Here is a 22248-nt window from a genome sequence, read left to right on the forward strand (position 1 = left end):
TTTTTCATGTAATACTGTGACTATTTTGTGAGAAACTGACTTTTCAATGACTCATTGTGATTGTACTATGACTGACTGGCATAACAATAAGGTCATAACAATCTTTTGACTTGATAATTTAATGGAATACAATATTAATTTTATGACAAAATGTATTGGTTTTTATGGCATACCACTTGATGAATTTTTGGCATACTATACAATTCTTATGGCTGACATTTTCAGAAATCCTTTTTATTGAAATTCAATTTTTTTGAGGTTCAATACTTGGCCTTTTTTTTTTTTAGTGACTTACCAATATTCTATTCAGCTTCTTTAAACGGGCTATACCACTTTATGGGAATTTAATCGGTCACCTCCAAAATGGCTTTTTAATCTTTTCATTCCTTAACCCTCCTTTTTCCAAAAACAAAGAAAAACACAACATTGTGTTTAGATTGTAGGATCTCTCCTGCTTTATTAAAATAAGGGACTTCTTTTTGTCAAAAGGGAGAAACAACATTGGCATGGACGACAAAGTATAAAAATAGAACAGTTCAAATTCTCTCTCATCCCGGTTCACACATTCACACATTGAGATTAAAGGGATAAATTAGCAAAAAGATGTAAGAATGTGTCAATCACACACAGTGTGACCCCTCAGTAACAGATGGGCTCCAGAAAAGAAAAGCACAATTTCAGGGACAATTTAAACATTAATAACTACATTGACATCCTTTAACACAGCGCTTACTTTGACAGTTTCTGCTCTTTGATTAGAACGTGTTTCTGAATATTAAAATGGACAACATACGTCAATTTGAGAAGTGTATAAACCTGATTGGCGACGAGGCCTATATTGCTTTTATTGAAGTACACACAATTCTGAGGAGGGTAATGTTACACACAAAAGGAAATAGCAGGAGTCTTCATTTTACAATGGAGCATGAATTTCGAGACTTGATAGTGAACAGTGAAAAGACTGGCTTTAGAGGAGGATCACTTTGATCAGGCAGCAGGGCAGTGTAACATATTTTAGTCTAAACACATGTCAGAAAGTGATAAGGCAGTTAGTTTAGACAGGATGGTTTTTAATTGGTGAGACAGTGCATAATTGGTTGAAAAAAGGGAGCAAAACAGATGTTCATAGCTTTACTCCAGAGGACTTTGAGGAGCGTGTGCGTCTGCCAGCAGGTGAGGTCGGAGGCACTCAATGGGGCAGTGGATATTCTGGAGGAAGGATTGAAACAAGGTAAGGTCACATGTCTAGGTACCGTACAAACAATCCTGTATGGTCATTACATTTATTCACACTCTTCGTCGGTTTCCCAAGTGAAGTCTGTTCCATAATGCAGCGCCGCTAATGTGTTTACCTTGTGGGTCCGTGTGTGTGTGTGTGTGTCTGTGGATGTTCTTTGGCCACATTTGTGTGACAGTGATAGCACCTTCACCGTGCAAGATCCGGTCACGAAACTTTACACATGTGTAGTTGAGATCAAAGTGAAGGTGGAGTTCCTTCTGCGAGTGTGTGTCTGTGGAACTTGACTGTGTCGCAAACATGCAGGATGCAGAAACTTAACAGAGGTGTTGATTGCGATCAGAAGGTCAGAGGTTAAGATGGGCTAGACGCGCGTGTGTCTGTAGACAAGATATCGTTGACTCGATATTATAAGGAAGGTTGAGTCTGAAGAAGGGCTCCAGAGGTAGGTGGTTAGGAAGCAGGAAAGGGGCCATCGGCCCCTCCACTTTATGCCCTTGGCCCAATTTGGTTTGATTCTGGTGTGTCAAAAACGTCACAAATAAGTCACACTAATGTATGTCGTAAAAATGTCACATGAAAGGAATTGTATAGTAAATCATAGAATGTCACAAAAGTATGAAACAAAAATGTCACAAAAAAGTCATAGTATGTGATGACATTTGTCATAAAAGTCATAGTATATTATGTAGTAAAAGGTAAAGTCATAGTAATCCATTAAAATAGCATGGTATAGTATATACAAAAATGTATATAACATTATGGCATTCAAAATATATAATTAAAAGTCATGCCTCACAAATTATAAAAAATAAAAAAGGTAATTATATAATATGACATTAAAAGGGTCATAACAAACTTGTCATATAATAGTGTGCCATCAAAGTGTCACACTGGATTTAGTCGTTAAAAAGTCATACTGCATGTCATGAAAAGTAATTTTATAGTATGCCATCAAAATGTTATTAAAAAGTGATAGTATGCAGAAAACACTGAGAAATTCCTTGCTCTTAATTGGAAACCTAAATCATATTATTATATAGAAATAATGGAACAATTTGACATGTATTCCACCCACTTGTAGTTTGTTTCCATATCTCACAGGCTGCAGCAGACTGGCATCGACATCACCACCTGGTCTGCGGCAGTTCTCACATCGCCAGCCCTGATGAGACCAAACGTTCACAAGCGCTTCATTTAACTCGCAGAATGACCACAAAGGAATCACAAGTCAATATAAATATGTATCACTGAACAGACCCGGAGCCAGGCAGGCCTATCATGTCGTACCTGCTGTCCTCCAAAGCAGGTGCAGGTGCAGATGGCACCCAGGTACTCCTTCTGCCACTGGTTTCCCACTTGGTAAGTTTTGCCATCATCATAGCAGACCGAATCATCTGGATGGGCGTACATACACGTTTAAATTCAAATGCGACTCCTTCACATCCTTTTGAAAAATAGAATATTGCTTCGGGGTCTTAAAAAGGCCTTACGTGGTTCACACTTGAACTCTCCTTTGCCATTTCCCAAGCAAGTACAGCTCATCAAGTGGTCATTTTCTGCGCGGCGGTCCCACTTCTCTCCAATGCGGTAGTTGTTGCCACTGTCATGGCACCACTCTAATGATGGAGAAAGTAATAGGAAGGAAAGTATACTCTAATTCCAGCTCTGCTTATGTACCTCCAGGAAACAAAATATACCCCAACAACTTACTGGATGAATCACATCTGAAGTGGCCAGTTCCCAGACCCAGGCACCTGCACCACAGCTTGAAGCCCGTCTCAGACATCCGCTCCCATTCCCCGCCAACATCGTGGAAGGTGGAAGTAAAGGCATCGTAGCACGAGTCCTTAGTGGAGGGCACTCCCTCTGGGACTGGTGGGGAAACAATGTGCGTCAGAACACTGGTTCCTTGAAGATTGATTCACTGCCATTCCATTGGGATGAACTTCTTTTGGACCATGATGGTTTTTAATTCAGTATATCATTAATAATGACATGTCATATCAGTCATGAGTGGACAAACTGTGCTTCTCAAGGGAACCTTTTCACTGAGGTCTCATTGCATTAAAACACAGTGGCAGCAAATAAAATAATGATTTATTTACTTATTCCTACGTTTCATTTAGGGGAGGCTTATGAGCAGGCTCTGTCAAGAGTAGCTACTATTTGTGCAGCGTGGAAAGTGAAAAATCCTATCGTTGCAATGGCCATCAGGTCAGGTTATTAAGTGAATTAAAACTGTTTTTTTCTGTGAAAGAAGAGAAGTTTGATTACGACACAACTCTGTTGTTGAACTGTGGGACAGGGACAAATGCCAGATTCTTTCTGCCACTGAGGTAAATAAAGGCTCTTAATCAGCATAAGTTGCTTTACGCTGAATTTGACTTTGTCCCGCCCACTTTGGACACAGCAGTGTCTGTAGGGTGCCTACCTGTGTTCCCGGCAGTGACGATTTGCTCCAGTATTTTGTGTTTGAGCGCCCCCGTCATAGCCTCCACGATCACATTATAGTTTTCTCCGGAGGAGAGTCCAATCAGGGTAGCAGTAGTGGCTGTGCCTGGAAGTTGGACCTGGACAGGTAAAGAGAGACCCGGTTTGTCCCCATGAGATAAGATCATTCCTCTAATATGACGGCATGACTGGCTGGGCTGGACTGGAACCCATGGCCCTCGTCTCTTACCTGGAACATCTTCTCGTCTAAGTGACTGAGGGGATGGCAGGACACCATGTAGGCGTTGCTCTCCTTGTAAGGCTTCCAGGAGATGGAGGTCCGAGTTTGGGCCTCCTGCGGCACTCCCGTCTCGTTATCAAACAAGGAGCCAATCGGCAGGTTCAGTTTCAGGATGGGCATTCTGCGGCCCTCTGCATCAGGAAGGGGCACAAAGACCAGGGGCTCACGGACTTGCCCGTAGGGAGACTGTGGGTTGCCACTGTTCCCATTATATCGGTCGTTGTCTCCGTTTTTGTTGTTGTTGTTGTACTCTGTGTACTCCACATTCTGGCTCTGGCCTGAGTGCCCATCCTGGCCATTGTTGCCCACTACCTGGACTGTGTTGTCCAAGTCCGTTTCAGGCACATCCAGCATGTCATCAATACCTCCGGGGCCGTGGGGCAGAGGCAAGAGAAGCAAGGAGTCTGGTTCTGAGCGGGAGAGACGGGGTTAGGGAAGCCGAAAGGTTAGATGTGGGGGGGCTAAGCAGAGCTGCAGTAACGTATCTCAGCCAACAAGAGGCAACGGGTGTGCAGCATTGCTGGGCTACTTCTGTCTTAATGCAGTATTACGCACACACAAGTTATTTTTGAATGTCATTTCTAGATGCATTCAAAATAAAAAGGTATTATTATTATTATTGTTTTAGGAGAACTAACGCTGACTGACTGCACAGTTTATTTCAAAGCCTCTGAGCTGTTGCAGCAAGGCATTTTTGATTCAGCTGAGCAGGTTAAAGCTGCCGTTATATGTCAATGGATCTTTAGCCATAACTCATTTGACATCAGCCTGACTATCACAAGTGTCACTTTACAGAGCAGAAGTCTGATAATACTCACGAGTCCTGATCCTGCCCACCAGAGGTGTGCTCCTCTGTGCGTTCTGGATGGCGATGATCTTGATGATGTACTCGGTGGCTGGTCTCAGGCCTGTGGAGAGAAGCAGTTATCATATTATGAGTTGTGATGACATGTAAAATAATGATATTGCCGGTAGAGCCTGTATCAAAATGGAAATAAAAAATAAAATGCGCAGTAGCCAAATTAAATAAGCAAAGGTGTTATTTCAGTGACAAAACGCTATACAATATCTCCAGTGGCAATATAGCATTTAGAGATAATGGACCAGTTGACAAGGGCATACCAGATACGGTGGCGTAGTTTTGGCCGGCGTGGGGTCGTGGGTTGAGCTCTCGTGGTGCTCCTCCTGACTCCTCATAGGTGACGTAGTATCCTGTGATGTGTGTGGCAGGTGGCTGCCAGGTGAAGGAGATGGAGGTGGGGGTCAAAGATGTGAACTGGAGGTTGGTGGGAGACTGGACCACTGCTTTAGCTAAGGAGAAAAGCATCATCTTAGATCATTAGATGAACTGCTTGTTGCGATGTGGGTACATTGTTGGGTTATAGTTCTAATTTCAATTTGTGTTTAAGACCTGACTCCAAAAGAGCACTCCTAAAACATTGTCAAACTCACAATTGTCATAAATAATGCTGCAGAAACTGAGATATAATCGGGAAAATGTCTATTATGGCTACATTTAACTAAAACATTGTGTGTCTTTGACCCTTTACATTGTACTGTAAATACAGGATGTACTGTATGCAATGAGTTAGAGAGATAAAGCTTGAGCAACTACGTGTAGATCAACATTTATTGGATGTGAAAAGAAATCTGATTTAAACTGAAGTTCACATTATAAAGCATGTAACATATTCACAATAAAGCAGGGAGATCGGACACAGATTGGCGTATTTACCTGTCGTAATGATGAGAGTAAATGGGTTGCTCTTTGTGTTGTCCTTAAGAGTATACAGGTTAACAGTGTATGTTGTGTCTGGCTGCAGGCCTTAGGGGGAAAAAAGAAGATTTTTTTCAAATTGTTAAATCACACTTCCAATACGTCTGTAAACCTGTTTGCATGTTTTTAAAGGTCTGTTTAGCAGGTCAGTCTGTTGTACCTGTGAGCGTGTAGCTGTTTGTTTCTCCTGGGATGGTATTTCTAATGGTGGGGTGCGGGCCACTGAGGGGCGTGGCATCGATGAGGTAACCAGTGATGGCTTCCACCTTGGAGCGCCAGGTCAGTGTGAAAGAAGAATCTTTCATGTCAGAGATGCGCACACGCCGAGGAGGACTGACATCTGCATTGAGGGCCAAAGAAAACCGGCATTGAACAGAGCAGTGCATAATAACTGGTGATAACTGGAAATGTGTTCATTTATGGTGCAGCCAGTTACCTTCTAGTGTGGTTGTCTCTCCATCCAGCGGCCTGCTAGTGACAGAGTTCTTCAGAGCATAGACATGTATCTCATATGTGGTAGCCACCTACAACATACAGACATACAGTTGATATATTTAATCACAGACTGGCCGACTGAATGCATCCATGTAAATACTGAGATAAGACTTTGTGTTACCATGAGCCCTGGTACGACAACGCGGGTGGTGTCCGGAGCAACGTTCATCTCTTTGGTGGGGCCGTTGATGTTCTTGGGGTTGACGACCACGCGGTAGCCTGACAGGCGTGCATTGGGAGCTCGCCATGACACGGTGAAGGTGGAAGGACCGACCTCTGAGATCATCAGGTTGGTCGGAGCAGGGATCACTAGAGACAGCAAGTGCACATTTAGAATTGGAGTCATGGGACATATAAGCTAGGGTCACGTGTTGATGCTTTCTATGCATTCCTACCTGTGGCCTGGGTTCCCACCAAAGGTGTGCTGGGTGTGCGGCCGTGGAGGGCGATGACTTTGACAGTGTACTCTGTCCCAGGGCGAAGGTTTCTCAGAACCACAGTGTCCTGGTCACCTCTGGGTGCTGGAAACAGATCCCTCTCTCTGTCCTCTGAGCTGGAGTACAGGACGCGATATGATGTCACTGTGCCGTCAGGACTGTCCCAAGTGATGCGCATGGAGTTGGAGTCGATGTCAGTGAAGGTCAGGTCCTTGGGACGGTCCATGGCTGCAGGAGGGGAGGAAGACAGGGGGACTTTCTGTCAGCTTTGAGCTGTTGTTTTTAATGAAAGGATGTTCACTTCTAAGGCTGTGAAGACAAGCGAGATGGATGTTGGAGAGGAGACACAAGCATCCAGGAGGAATCCAGCTGGGGAAAGTTTCCCCAATAGCCCATCTTGATTATGAAAACAGGTTTCTCACTAACATGAAATCAAGGAAAGTAATCAGTAAGGAACAAAGGAGACGCCTGTAACCCCATAGATGTAAATGCACTGAGAATCATTGATGGAGAATGAATTGCACCAAACAAAAAGTCTTTTTTCAGACCACTTTTCACTGAACTGAGTCAAACTAACCAGTGATAGCATTCTCCACCACGGGGGAGGAGGGTTGTCCATCGTTGCCCAGGGCATAGACACTCACAACATACTCAACAGTGGGCATCAGACCTGTGAATGTCATCTGAGTCTGATCTGTAACAGAGGAGCAGAAGAGGAGCCACTGAGATGAGCATACGGTGTTGGAAAAAATATGAAATGATATATATGAAACGGAGACGGCAGCTTCTTTCGGGCTGACTTACCAGGGGCTACCACCTCAGAGTAGGATGGCCCCAGGCCATTTTTGGGGACGCTGGTGATTCTGTAGCCTCTGATTGGTCCCTGAGCAGGAGACCAGCGCACTGTGAGGGCGTTGTCACTCACATCAGTCAGTTTCATGTCAGTGGGGGACTCGGTATCTGAAAGACAGACAGACACATAATGGGATTTAGATTTTGTTTCACCATTCAACATTTTTCAGACCGGGAGGAAATGTTTTTTCCACGTTGCTGTACCAGTCTTGTGCGTGATGTAGACAGGGGTGTTGGAAGCGGGGCTGTCCCCTCTTCCGGTCACAGCGTACACCGTGATGGTGTAGTCAGTACCGGGCTTGAGACCGGTGACGGTGGCGGTGGTCTGACTGCCTGGGATGCTGAACTCTTGAGGAGCCTCACCACCTAGAAGGAGAGCCAAGAAGAGCCGAGTGTGACATTACAAATAGTGTTGACGTTAAGAGGAAACTATTACTGCTATGACTTAAAACACATGTACAGACGTGTGCCTCCGTAGGTGATCCTGTAGTTCTTCACTGTGACAGAGGGGGCGTCCCAGCTAATGGTGATGCTGGACGGGGTGGACGATGTTACCTTCAGGTCAGTGGGAGCATCGGAGACTGGAGAGGATTAGAAGACACACATTAAAAACAAATAAGTATGGTCAAGATTCAGCTAATTAGCGTCACTAAGAGGTTGTAGTGGAAACCAGTAAAGAAACTCACTGGTGGCCTGTGTGCCAGTCAGAGGATGACTCTCCTGATTGTTGTTGACAGCATACACATAGACCAGATACTCTGTCTCTGGGGTCAGTCCGGTCAGAGTGAAGTGGTTCCTGGTTGGGGGCAGCCTCTCGTCCTTCGACCGCCCGCCGCTCGTCTTCTGAAAGTTGATGCGGTAGCCGGTGATAGCAGCGGTCGGAGCCAGCCAGTGAACGGTGAAGGAGTTGATGCGAATGTCGGAGAAGTCCAAGCCAGTGGGGGAGTCCAGAGCTGCAGGGAAAGGTAGGAGAGAGACTTTAAACTGCATGCAATGATAATGACAATTGCACCATTTTAGCAGAGGGGTTGTTGACACTTGTTGACTGATGTCATAATCCTGTGGCCCCGAAACAGAACATGCAAACACATGCAACCATGGCTCAGAATTACCACCATGAATATCTATTATAAGATTTTTATTTAATGGGCTAACAACACAAATAACATTAGAATATAGTACAGAATATGAACTAACATGTATCAACATCAAATATCTAGCCTACTTTTAAATAACCCAGGAATAAAAGAAGTCAGCTGTTTTAGGCTATGTCACTGTGCACATTTGCATATACATATTGTTTCTATTTTTAAATAAACAAGAAATAAATAAATTAAATATGCTAATTCTTAAATGTATTTTCTCTATTTTGTTCTGTTCAAAAGCAGAGGAGTATTTTCACCAATCGTCGTCAAATTTGCTATAAAAAAACAAAATAGTTCTTGTAGATATTGCCTCGTTTTTATGGGATGGAACATCAAATACTACAGAAATGGAAATGAACAAGTCTTGCGACACCCTTGATCCACTAAGGAAACCACTGTTATACTCACTTGTCCTCTGGGTCCCTGTGGCTGGTTCACTGACTCGTTCACCGTACACACAGACAACACTTATACGGTACTCAGTGTTGGGCAGCAGGTCTATATGGAAATGAGGAGGTACGTATACGTTAGAATGGCTTGACATGGAGCATTGCAAAGAAAAAACAACTCAATTTGGACTCTCTCTCTCTTGAAACAGATCGTCTTACTCTCCAGCACAAAGGTGTTGGTGGCTCCGCCGACATTAACCTCTTTGATGTCGTCGTCTGTGGCTACGGGATGGTAACGGATGACAAACCGAGAGATGTCGCTCGGTGTGGCGACATGGGGGACTGCCCATGTCACCCTAATGTGGTCAGGACCCACCCCTCTAAACTGCAGGTTGGTGGGAGCTGGAATAGCTGTAAGAATGAGGGGTTGAAAGTTATACTTAACACAGGAAAGAGGTTAATTGAATAAAAGTAGATTTACAATGACAAAAAGAAAAAAACATTTTTGAAATATGCTACAGTGCTTGAGTTAATGATGTGTGTTAATAAAAGGGTTGTTAATGTGGCTTCATCACAGATGGAGTGGAAGAGTTAAATCACCAGCTTGCGTTTGCTTTGTGTGTACGGTCGGCTTGCTTTCCCCTTCCTCTGTAACAGTGAAGATACTGAAGTCATAGTCCACACCGGGCTCCAAACCGCGAATCGTGTAATAACCAGCAGATGCTTCCACCATATCTTGAAAGATTGGCAAGCTCTCGCCTGACGTTACTACCGTTATCCGGTAACCAGTAATGGAAGCATAGTTCAGAGGGATCCAGCGCAGGCCGATGGTGGTGTCAGTAATGTCGACAAAGGCAATGTGACTTGGCGCAGGGATGTCTGAAAGGGTTCGGTCAGTTGCAAAGATGCAAGCAAAATTAGAGAGACAGAAAGACCCAATAGCCATAACAATTACATTAGTTAAATGATTGCATTCCAAATAAAGCAGTCAGAGATCCAGAGTAGACAGTAGCCATGCTAGGAAGATAACACTACAAATTACTGAAGTCAATAGACAATTCACAGTTTGTTATAAATAAAACAGTGATTAATAATACTGTTCTGTGCATGCTCAACACTATTTATTTCATTCCCAATTAATAAACATGACCTCCATGCATGGTACCAATCATCATGTTAGTAATAGGTTATGATCATTAAACAATGTCTTTTTTTTACAAAGGGCTCATTGTAACAAAGCCACAGAGAATAGACCCAGCTCTGCACCTCCATGGATCTTTTTATCAGAGCTGTGTGTCTCTCAGATTGTTGTTTTTGTTGTTATTCTGCTCCCTAGTGGCCCAAAATCCATTACTGCAGCTTCATGAATGTATTCAAGCTTGTTTTTTTCTTTTGAAAGAAACTGTGCCACTTTCAGAAAGAATGGATACGTAGGGTAAAGGTCTCAGCGTGAAGAAGAATACACTGTAAGGGTGGGAATATTGAGAATATTACTGTAATGACAGGAAGTGAAATACTGGAGTTGGCTCCAGTTTGACTTCGACCCAGACTTTAAAGGCAAAACTTATCCCTTTATTCCTCTGTCACACAGATACAACGAAGTTGATGCCAATTAACATGTGTGAATGCTCTCCTGGTGGCTCCTACCTGGTGTGACAATAGTGGACACGGGCACACTTTCCAAATGGCCCTTGGTAGTGAAGACACTGATGTTGTACTCGGCGCCCAGATTTAGGCTCTCGAGCATGCATGAGGTTTGATCTGCTCGGACAAACTCTTCCAGGGTGTTTCCTCGCTGCCCGGTGGTTGGCGTGCTTGTCACTCTGTAGCCCGTGATGCCTGCAGAGGGAGGGGGAACATGACAAATATAGAGGTCAAAAGGAAATACCCAGAAGAGAGTCCTGGTGGAAAGAAATACCATTCAAAGGCCAAGGTCGAGACTTGGCGAAATCCAATGAGCAGTCAGTGCGTGGGGAGCACAGTCAATATTTACCTGGTGTTTTGGAAGCTTCCCAGTGGACAGTGAGATCTCCTGTTGCGGGGTTGGACTCGACTCTGAGGTCAGTGGGAGGAGACAAGGCTGCAAGGAAAGGAAAGCCGATTATGACACAAGCATGAGAAACTTGATTCGATGCAGCAGCGACTTCTCAAACAAACTCAAGAATAGTGCGATGTGGGCCCGCAGCAGTATCAAATCAAACTGCTGATCCGTTACACAACTTATTTTATCGTAAGAGTGAATTGTATACGCACAAGTGACAACATTGCGGGTGATGGGTTTTCCACGCTCGCGTCCGTTGAAGATCGGCTGAACGCTGTAGGTGTACTGAGTCCCAGGAATCAGACCGGGAATATTAATACGCCCAGAGGCAGAGGTCTCTTGTCTGGGAGACTCGCCTTCCTGGCTGGGGAGCACAGACAGCTGGGGGAAGGAGGCAGAGATCAGAAACCTGGAAAATACACATTTATGGCAACCTGGGGGAAGCACAACAAGAAGTGAACCCGATATAGATAAATTACCACCATGTGAACTTGATAACAAGTCTCCTTCACATTGTGGTTTGACCCATTGAAAATAATGATTGGGCAGCTTTTGAGAAGATGAAGTTGTCTACCTTGTAGCTGAACCTGCGAACAGGTATCCAGGTGACCATTATGGAGCTGTCAGAAACCTCAGTGCTGAAAACCGGAGCATTTCCCATCTGGGGAGCTGTGAGGAGGACAGAATGGGGGAAAGTAAAATTGATTTCATTCCAACAATTTAACCTCCTCTCTTCAGATGCTGTGTTTCTCTAAATACTGACAGGTGGTAAAATATGTGGGGACGCCTTCGCTGAGCTCATTGTCAAGCTCTGAGTGCAGGATGGCCGTGTACTTCGTCTCTGGACGTAAATTCTTCAAAGGGTACTGTGTGACCCCGCTAGGGATCCTCTTCTCAATGGGGCTGGAGCCCTCAATGCTCAGGAAGAGACGGTAGCCACTGACGATGGTGCGGGGGGCCTCCCAAATGATCATGGCACTGTCGTGGCCAATGTCAGTGAAGCGCACATCGCCGGGAGAATCCGGTTCTGGAGGGGATAAAAAAAGATGGCATTTGTAAGGCAGAAGATATCTCATCTTTCATACGTTAGTGTGATCTAACTCAGACTCCTTTGTCCATGGCGATACTTACTGGTTGACTTTTCTCCCACGAGGGGCTTGCTCTCCACTCCACCATTGATGGCGTAGATGTAAAAGCGGTACAGTGTGCCCGGCTGCAAGTGGGTGATATCAGCATATGCGTTGGGGGAGAAAGGCAGCTGCAGGAGCCTCGTCTCAGTGCCGCCAGGACCAATGGGGGTGAAGTGCACCCTGTAAGCGGTAACCTCGTTGGGTGGACCGGTCCAGGTGATGGTGATCTTCATATCAGTCACCTCGTAGAACTGCAGGTCTGTGGGTGCCGGGACCTCCTCTGTGGACAGCAAGTGGTAGATCAGTCAGAGTCGGTCTTAAAGATACCCTTTGGAGTTTTTTATGAGTCGGTAACGTAAACAGAATTTGACAAAAAAACTGCACATGGACCCTTTAAGTTAGCTGTGTATGTACTGCACAGGGTTAAAATGCTAAATACAGTAATATAATCTAAAACTTTCATTGTGTCGGATTTGCAATCATCGGTATAAAAGTGCAATAAGATAAGAGTTTAACAATTTACAAAACCACAATGAAAACAGATAAAACAGAAAATATGAGAGAAACGCCAAACAAGACAAAGACAAAGGCCAAACAAATTTATAATAAAACAATACGTTTTGCCGTGCCAGGGACAAGGATTGATTCAGAAATGGAAAACCTATTTAGGAAATACTGAGGACTTATGTGTGTGTGTGGGCCTTTGTGTGGGAGTGGGCTGCACATGCATGGCTGCTTTTCAGTGTTTTAACTACGTCTTAAGAGTTCATTTAGGGGCCACAGGCTAAGATTACACCAAGTAGAAACACTAAGAAGATAAGAAGATATTACCATGGTATGGTTATAACTGTAAGAGCAGATTTTGACAAAGCAATGTTTTGACAAGCTCAGTCTTTCCTAAACACTGGAAAGCCCTTCCTAAAGCTGCCTGGCCCTATAAGGAATCTTTAGTTGTGAGTATAAACTTAATCTGCTCTGATTTCACTGGCAGTCAAAAGACAAAGAATCATATAAAAAGAATAGTTGGCCATCTACAGAATAGAATAACACACTGTGAATGTTTTAATTAAACAAAAGAAAATCAATTGGCTTACGTTGTAAAGCGGTTTTCATTCATTTCAGCCTTTTTATGAACTGAAAGATCACATATATAAAAAGATACGCACCTGGTACAGGGGATCCGGCGGTATTGACCTGTACAAAAACCGGCTCACTCTCCTGGTCCTCCTCCACAGCGTAGATGCTGATGTTGTAAAGCAGACCGGGCAGAAGGTCGGCCAGGGTCACTGAGGTTTCTGTGTCTGGCAGGTTAAGCTCAGTGCTGCTGCCTTCCACTGACGGTGTGTACACCACCCGGTAACCTGGCAGACGCAGACATACAGTTAGACACAGACAAAAATAAAATTCATCTCTTCATCAAACAATTAAATTATGTATAAACCCATTTCCTACCAGTAATAGGAGCCTGAGGCCTGGACCAGCTGATCCTGATCGAGGACTCTGCCACCTCATCGACTGCATGCTGAGCAGGGGCGTCAGGAGCTGGGCACAGGAAACAAACAGACACATTGTATTATGTGTAAACATGCACCTGCATATCTCTTGATGTTATTGTCGAGAGAGATGAGAGGCACTCGCCCACCTGTAGTCTGGGTGGTAGTCAGAATGAGGTTTGGTTGTCCCTGATCTGGGAGCTCATAGACGTTGACGTTGTATCTGCGTCCTGGCAGAAGGTCAGCGATGGTGACAGAGGAGGCCGTGCGGGGAACATCTGGAGAAGCAGACAGAAAGTTCATTAATACACGTATCAGTATATCCAATGAGGAGGGCTGCTCAATGGCAATATTGGATTGTTATGATTCACCAGGTATTTCATTTTCAGATTCATCTAAAACAGGCAGACTTTTCTGGTTATTTCCAGCAATACCTCGGTTTAAAATTACATAAACAACAATAGAGGATTTTACCCCTATTGCCCATTCTTAATGGAATTTTTATGTTGATCACAATTAACCTGAGATCAGTCAGAACCTCAAAATAAAAACTACCAAATAGATCGACCCATTCAGTTATTTGGATGTGACATTATGGAAGCATTATGGGAGTTTCAGTGACGCTCAAAGGATCTCACCCAGGACTCTTGGCTTGGCTCCTTCCTCACTGAGCTCATACTCCACCCGGAAGCCAGAGATGGTCGAGGAGGCCGACGTCCAGGACACAACGAAGCTGTTTGACGTGATTTCTGTCACAGACTCAGAAGTGTCCACCACCGCAGGAGGTGGGGTCGTCTCTCCCTCCGATGTTTCCACTGGATAGAAAAAGGCATATAGTGTTCCTGTGAAAAAATATCTTTACATTTGTGGCATTGAGAGAATGTATTCGCTGAGGTTTACTCACAGGAACCGTGGGTAGTGGTGAAATCGAAGCGTGTGATCTCACGGCGTCCGTAGTGCAGGATGCTGATCAGCTGACCCTCGTAGGTGATGCCTGGACGCAGCCCGCTGATGGTATAGGTGTTGAGGTGGCCGGGGACGGTGACCTCCTTCCAGGGAAAGCGGGTATTTTTCTACCAGAAAGAATAAAAAGATGAAAGGTCAATGGGTTATAAGCCACAGTTTTAAGCCATAACCCTCATAGAGAGATACTTTTCTCAACTTTGATTTCTAAACTCTGGCAAACATGAAACTTTCTCGTAAAGAACAGCACAGATATTGAAGTTGAATAGAAATATGAGGAAAAATGTATTATTTTTTCATTCAGAAAACTGAGACTCGGAAAACTACATCCTGCTTTAGGAGCATTTGCACGATGTCGGAAAACTACAAAACTGTTGAGGGCTTTGCGTGAGCTTTCTGTCCAAAATACACAAACCCCTTCAGAGGAGACCTGTTTGACTTCAATGAAGCTTCATCGACATTTCAACCAGCCTGTCAGTCTTTGAGGTCTTCAAAGAGGAAAAGACGTGTGAGAACAAAAATCCCAGAGAGGGGGATGTTGTTCTTGGAGTCTGTGTGTTTGTGTTTGACTGTAAAGGGAGTTCATGTCCCCTCTAATCACCATGTTTGTCCACGTTCAAACTTCAGTCAACATCACCAAAAGCACTTCACTGTTTGCTCACCTTAACTAATGCTACCGGTCCCAAAAACAAAAAAGGACAACTTCTAACCTGAACCAAAAGAGCGACTCACAATTCTCCATTTGAGGATGTACTGGGTGATTTGAACCGACGAGGGGGGGTTCCACTGAATCGGGTGAGAGTCTGGTTGTTTTCCTGCCTCCGTGATGATCACCTGGACAGGTCTGTGGCCGTCTGAGCAGCAGGAAGAGAGAGAGACACAGAACAAAGCTGCTATTAGCAATGAGACACACTATCAAAGACATACAATGTAGTGTTACCTGTAGAGTGGGTGGGTGGCTACTTTTTGGTGAGGCTCTGTCAGATTTTTTGGTGAGGCTCTGTCAGATTTTTTGGTGAGGCTCTGTCAGATCGTTTCATGGTTTTGAGACAGAACCAAACCACCAGACGGTGCTAAAGCAGCTCAAACGCCCACTGACATCTTACAGTCCGACATAACACCGGAGCACGATATTCATCACCGTTTATCGAGCTTACATATAGCTTTTCAACCCCGGCTCCGCACACACACCGTTGATCATGTCGAGATGAATGGTGCAACTGTAACTTTGTAGGTCAATGTTTGATTCAGGACACACAATGTGCTGCAGTGCAAAGTACCACATTAAGCAACCTTTCACCAACAAGTGGGCGACATTAAAGGCAGAAAGTGTGCATAAAGCCCCCCCCCCTCTCCTCCCAGCATCCCTTTCCCCTCAGCAACAACACCAGGTGGGGGAGGAAAGACCTTTTCCAACTACAAAGACCAAGGAGGAGACAGGGGTGATGTGATTGGCAAGCACTTCTCCATTTTACAGACTTCAAAGTCAAGACAAACACCAAACCCCCGCTTCCCTCCACTAGCCTGGCAAGTGAACTTTTCATTTCAGTGACGTGTGATGGGAGGACAGGGGAGGGTTGAATAAGTACCCCAAACACAAATTAAGGACCAACAGCTGTGCGACTCAGTGGAAAAGCTGCATGAAAGAACACATTCCCAATTAGATAATATTTAATTTGCACCATGAAACACCAGGCCAAATTAGTTATTTACAATTCCTGTTCGGGCTAACCCGCTATCACATGATTACTTTGATTCTGATTCTTTTGAAGGAAACTTCCAAATGCAATGTTTATGAAGAAGAAGAAGATTTAATCTATGATTTTCAAAGTGTACTTATGTTACGTATCGGTAATGGACGTCTGAGATATAAAGGTTATATATACCAGTTATATAGATATAAAGTCCTGCTGACTCTAAATATGTGTGTATCATGTCTGTGAGTTATGAGGGGAGGAGTCTGATCTTAATAAAGTCTTCTGATCATTTCTGTTTTATGTTTGTTGCTGTGTGAATTAAAACCCTAAAACCAGAATATTCAAATATGGACCGAGGGAACTGAAGTGGAAATGAGCGATAAACGCATGGCGTTCAGAAGATTACTTTTCCTTACCTTGGTAGGTCTGCTGAGGGTCACATCTCATCTCTCCAATCCCTTTGCCATAGCAATAACAGCGGTAGTTGATATTATGGATGACTTTCTCCCACGTATCTCCAATCTGATGGAAAGCCCTGGTTTGTGGCTCCTGACACTGATCTGTGTGTAGAAAACAGAGGAAGACAACAGACATTAGATGGTACAAAGACGGACGGGGTTGTATTTAACAGATGAAAAGAGCATTAGCATTTTTAATGCAGCCGGTGAGATAATGAGCCACGAACGCACCGATCGCGTCACACTTCCAGCGTCCACGCCCCTGTCCAAGGCAGGTGCAGTTCATCATGTAGCCCTCGTCGTGGCGCTTGGGGAAGTCCTGGTTTACTTCATAGGACAAGCCATCAACAACACACTGATCTGGACACGGGAAAACAACGGGGAGTGAAGTCAGCATACCGTATTAATGCTTCAAAACAGTTTTGTTTCACATCCAAACGGAGTGAGCTCTCTGACCTCGCAGCTGTGACTGAGCCACGCAGCTCCACTCCCCACGGCCGTTGCCCAGGCACGTGCACTCCATCGCGTGACCCATGACATCATGGCGTTTGTCCCACTTATCGCCTACACGGTGCATCAGTCCATCGTTGGTGGTACATGACTCCTCATGGGCTGCATAAAGAAAGATGGGAATACATAAATACAAAAACAGTACTGTGCGTGTTTGTCCTTGGTCCAGTTAGCCCAGAGTCACCACTGTGTATGGAATCAAATGCTGTAAATGTAACAGCCCTTATAGTCATTACTCTCCCATGACCAGACACCCCAATTATCTACAAGTGGCCCATGCAACCCAACAGTCATTAGCATCTGTGACAACAAGATGAACTAAAGTCATTAGCATTTAGAGTGATTACATCCCCTTCAAAAGAAAATATATCTGCAGCATGTTAGTTCAGCCTGTCTGACGTTGGCAATAAGACGCATTAACACTGAGAATGAATTAATGAAAAGCGACACAAGTTTACCAACTTTCACCTTTCAATTTCTTGTTTTAAACTGTTCTCAAGAAATAAATGAAATACTCAGTGAGTTAATGTTATTAGACATTTAACTGGCAAGTCTCAATATGACTGCATGAGGAAAAAGGCAGCCCACACACACACACACACACACACACACACACACACACACTCACTCACTCACTCACTCACCAGCCATGGGGCAGAATCCAAAGCGCTGCTCTGTGTCGTAGTCATGGGTGGTGCCACACCACCTCATGCTGTCACGGCGCCCGTCGGAGGTGCAGTCAGTGTAGTTGCGGCCACTGTAGAGGAAGGGGAAGTGGCACAGGCCGCCGTTGGAGTTGCCACCTCGTGTTGCCACAATGGCTGGAAATAGATGGAGACACCGTATGTCACACCACACCACTACGTCATGTTGTCCTTAGGGGTTGGGGACTGTGATAGACAACACTTGCACCAATATTCTGTATCTTCAAATGTGGCAATTGTCAAATTAAAATGTACAAATACCCAGAAAGGGAACTCTGATAGTGAAGTACATTAATTTACTTATGTGAAAAAAAAACATTACATTGCAGGTTGTACAGCCTTTTTAAAGTTAAGGGAGAGAAATAAATTGGTGGTGGAAGTTGTGATAAAAGGACAACATCAGCCCCATATATCAACAAAACCAATGAAAATGGTCACGCCCAGGTTTCCATTCCTTTTTCCTGAGTCTCACCATTCTTCTCAGTACAGAAAGAGTACTGCGAGTCTCTCTCATAGTCTGCAGATGTAGCGCACCAGAGCTGCCCATCTGTGCGTCCGTCTGAGGTGCAGGAGTAGTAGGTCTTTCCCATAAAGACGAACGGGAATACACACGGCTGGCCGTTAGAGACGCCGCCATACGCCAGCTTCCTGGCCTCTGCACAGACCGGAAGGGGAAGAACGAGAAAAGGGTTATTGTGGTCGAGACAAAGCATTGTGCGTCTAATAATGGGGATTATTTCAGTGTCGTGACATGAATCGGGTGCTCTGAAACTGATTTGATATCAAGGAAACCCAATCAGAAAAATACCAGGCAACAGAGCTCATCATCATAACAGAGACCACTGCTTATACTCACCCCACTCCTGACAGCTGACTCCGTTGCCCAGACAGGTGCAGAGCATCTGCTTGCTGCCCTGGCTTCGGAACCAGCGCTGCCCGTCGTAGTAGGTGGCTCCAGAGTCTGTGCGGCACGTCCCCTCGATGGGGGGCTCCGGCAGCACCTGGGTCTGGGACTGGTCGGGGGTCAACACGACCGCAGCTGTGGCTGTGCACCGCCAAACGGATTGGAAGAATGTTGAATGTCAGAGAAAAGCTTTTAGCAACATTTGAATTTGAAGAGTTTGTAAATCTCACTTCGGCCTGCGTTGTGTCTCTCACACTTCCACTCTCCACGGCCATTCCCCATGCACTGACACTGCACGATGTGGCCATTTGTGTCCTTCTTTGACCATGAGTCCCCAATACGGTAGGACTTCCTGGTTTCCTGGTCGTTGCAACGGTCTGGTTGGAGAACAACAGTGGTCAGCAGCCGCTACTGGAGAAGGCCAAAGTGTGTGTTCACGTGTTTATACTCCTCTTACTCCTTGAGGTGCAAGTGATGCGTCCGTTTCCCTCTCCCAGACAGGTGCAGTCCAGCATCATCCAGCCTTGGTACGGTTTCTCCCAGGTCTCCCCCACGATGTACGATGACGCCGCGGTGTTGTCATAGCAACGCTCAGCTGCTCAGATAACACAGGGGATTAATTGCATCGGCAGTTTGCCACAAGACACCTTGATATCCGACATTAAATCAGGTGAGACATAAACCAGGTGAAAATCAATAGCTGTGGCGTATGATGGGCAAAGAGGAGAGGCGCGCGTGTGTGTGTGTGTGTGTGTGTGTGTGTGTGTGTGTGTGTGTGTGTGTGCGTGCGTGTGCATGCGTGTGTGTGCGTGTGCGTGCGTGCCTGTGTGTGCGTGCATGCTGGCAGCTGAATATACAAGCTGTCATGTTTGAGTTGCAACATTTCGCATTTATCTTCATTCCAGAGTTCACATGGAAAGTGTGTCGATGTCCTGGTTTCCCTGCAGGTTTTTTACACGAAGCACTCACCCACTGGTTTGCAGGTCCACTCTCCTTTGCCATTTCCAAGACACACACACTCCAGCATGTAGTCAGCCGTGTCATGAGGCCTCTGCCAAGTGTCTCCGATTTTATAGGACATCCCACCTTCATGGCAACGATCTGTGAAGGAGAGCGTGTATTAGGTTGCATTGGTTTGAACAGATGTCCTTAACATCCACTGTGACACATGTCCATTATTAAGATTGTATATTTAATCAGTAGCGTACAACTTAGTAAAATATTCAATTAAAACACCCTGAGGTAATGTTGTGTTTCCAATGCACAGAATAAGCAGGGAAGACAATCCACTCTTCTTTTGTCAAGATAATAACACCTACGTGACCAACTAGAAATAATCTAATTCAAATGGGAAATCACCGTCAAACATTTCATCGTGTTTAATACAGAATTTCCTCCCAACTCACTTGCAATGGTGCAGCTGATCTTGCCACGACCGGAACCAATACAGGTGCAGTCCCACATCATCCCGTCCTTTGGTCTCTCGTAGGTTTCACCGACCCGGTATGTCCGGTCATTGTTCTTATCATAACAGGACTCCTCCACTGAGAGAAACAGAGGGAATAATGAGTTTGGTATTGTGCTGTGTATTTTATACGACTGCGTAAAGACGCACTGATAACTCTGATAACTTGACAAGAAGTTTACTCAAACTGTTCCCAACTCATTTTCATCGAGGTAACTCAGGACTGCTGTCTCAGTCATGGTGGGATTTACTTTTTTTTCTTTTTTGTTGTACTTTTTTGTAAAGTTCTGAAGCGAATGGTATTATTGCGTTTCCAGATGTGTAAAGTGAGCCAGCGAAGAAATGGTCTGCTCAGACATTTCTACATGGAACCAGTTGGTCTCTCACTGACCTTCAGGTTTACTTTTACATTTGATGCCTGCTGCTCCATTGCAGGTGCATACCAGTGTGCTACCCAGGTAGGGCTTCTCCCACTGCTCGTTCAGTCTGTGTGAGCGGCCGTTTTCCTCACAGCCGACTACAAATCACATCAGAGGAATATATGTCACGTAAAGATTGATAAACATATAAAATGACCACTGACGTTTAGGGCCCATTTGGTTTATCTCAAAAGAAATCAAATTAAAATAATTAAAATAATTAGGTATGACATCAGTTACTGTTAAGTCATTACATGTAATTGATACGACACAAACTATAAATCACGATCTAAACTAAAGCATGACAATAAAAGATAAGTTTTTTTTATTTTTTTTACTCATAATCCAAATTAAACCCCAAACCCTTGATGGTTATGGAAGTCCTTGCACCAACCTGGAGAGACGGCCGCTGCGTCCCTGAGCTCAGGAAACACCTGATACTGGCCAGTCTGTCGTTTGCTCTTCTTCGGTAAGCCGTGGACTGCGCTGCTTACGCACAGCGCAACCAGTAACCCTGTCAGTGGGCCACCAGTCATGTTGTGGGGGAAATACGGATTTCAAGGTGGAGTAGAAAAAGTGATCAGAGCAAGTTTGACAAAAAGACGCACGTGCAGAACTAAAGTTTTGCTCGGAGAGGTCTAATTTCTATCCCTTATTATCAGATCCCCGCTGCCACTGCGCAGCTGGTGCACCAGACCGAGGGGAGGGGAGCGCACTGGTTTTTATACCCGGACACACCGCTGCAGCCCCACTGAAGGGGAGGGCTCTGGCTGGAGCTTCGGATGACTCGCCCGTGTGTGGGACATTTGACACTCGCCACTTCCCTTTGGGAGCCACAGGACAAGGACCAACATGAAGTGAGAGAGATGAGTCTGAGGTCACACAGGTCAGTTCAGGTGAGACGGCACCAGGATGTGATGTAGAGGAAAAATAGATGTGGACATAACATATCAGAATGATAAACTACAGAGTACACTTACAGCTCACTAGACGCCCCAATTAAGTGCTATTGCACTATGTAAGAAATAGTCATGTTATCAGAAGCAAGTCTTTTCTGGGATTCTTTGCTATGAATTTTCAAGAAAATCTACTTTGCAAAATGAACATTTTCAAATCATCGATTAAATGCACTTCATGGCCATTATAATTACTATAAAAAACATTTTAAAATGCAAAGAACGACACGTGATACTTTTGTTTTAGCACTCTCACAATTTAAATCTCCCTAAATCCCCAAATGTCCGCCAGCTCTGGGATTTGTGCAACTATGTGTATTGAGATCTACAACAATATCAGGCACTACTATCTATAATATAATGTGTTTTTTCCAAATACTTTGGGGACCCATGGGGGCTGGTGGCCCCTGCAGCATAAACATCCAGGGGCTGTTGATGAATG

At 44.7% G+C, this 22248-nt stretch overlaps 1 protein-coding gene across 2 annotated transcripts; it reads right to left on the reverse strand.

Annotated features, from left to right (window-relative positions):
- Positions 1-432: 432 nt before the first annotated feature.
- On the reverse strand, positions 433-21545 carry fn1b (fibronectin 1b). Of its 2 annotated transcripts, XM_034561945.1 has the most exons (46): positions 21245-21545; positions 20823-20948; positions 20373-20510; positions 19936-20067; positions 19424-19561; positions 19197-19343; positions 18919-19107; positions 18535-18717; positions 18003-18179; positions 17305-17460; positions 17080-17208; positions 16807-16950; positions 15426-15547; positions 14635-14803; positions 14369-14545; positions 13880-14008; positions 13690-13779; positions 13404-13598; positions 12239-12517; positions 11871-12134; positions 11682-11776; positions 11320-11488; positions 11060-11146; positions 10714-10905; positions 9667-9945; positions 9286-9477; positions 9086-9175; positions 8219-8485; positions 7997-8113; positions 7737-7898; positions 7485-7640; positions 7258-7374; positions 6639-6908; positions 6365-6552; positions 6185-6272; positions 5909-6088; positions 5707-5796; positions 5094-5282; positions 4790-4879; positions 3921-4381; positions 3672-3810; positions 2951-3112; positions 2731-2856; positions 2528-2634; positions 2316-2402; positions 433-1209 (listed from the first exon to the last, which is right to left on the reverse strand). In XM_034561945.1, exons 1-46 carry the CDS (start codon positions 21384-21386, stop codon positions 1132-1134), a joined length of 7404 nt encoding a protein of 2467 aa, XP_034417836.1. In that variant the 5' UTR covers positions 21387-21545; the 3' UTR covers positions 433-1131. The 2 variants fall into 2 exon arrangements, with proteins under 2 accessions (XP_034417836.1, XP_034417844.1); XM_034561953.1 differs by lacking the exon at positions 9667-9945.
- Between the last annotated feature and the right edge of the window lie 703 nt (positions 21546-22248).

The sequence above is a fragment of the Cyclopterus lumpus genome, chromosome 3 (genome assembly GCF_009769545.1).
Source record: "Cyclopterus lumpus isolate fCycLum1 chromosome 3, fCycLum1.pri, whole genome shotgun sequence".
In the NCBI taxonomy this organism is placed as follows: domain Eukaryota; kingdom Metazoa; phylum Chordata; class Actinopteri; order Perciformes; family Cyclopteridae; genus Cyclopterus; species Cyclopterus lumpus.

Coding starts and splice junctions, on each gene's coding strand:
- fn1b (XM_034561945.1), bottom strand. CDS start 21,386: ATGACTGGTGGCCCACTGACAGGGTTACTGGTTGCGCTGTGCGTAAGC. Junction 9,946..10,713: donor GTCCACTATTGTCACACCAG/GTAGGAGCCACC, acceptor GAACCCTTTCAG/ACATCCCTGCGCCAAGTCAC. Junction 9,176..9,285: donor CAACACCTTTGTGCTGGAGA/GTAAGACGATCT, acceptor ATTTCCATATAG/ACCTGCTGCCCAACACTGAG.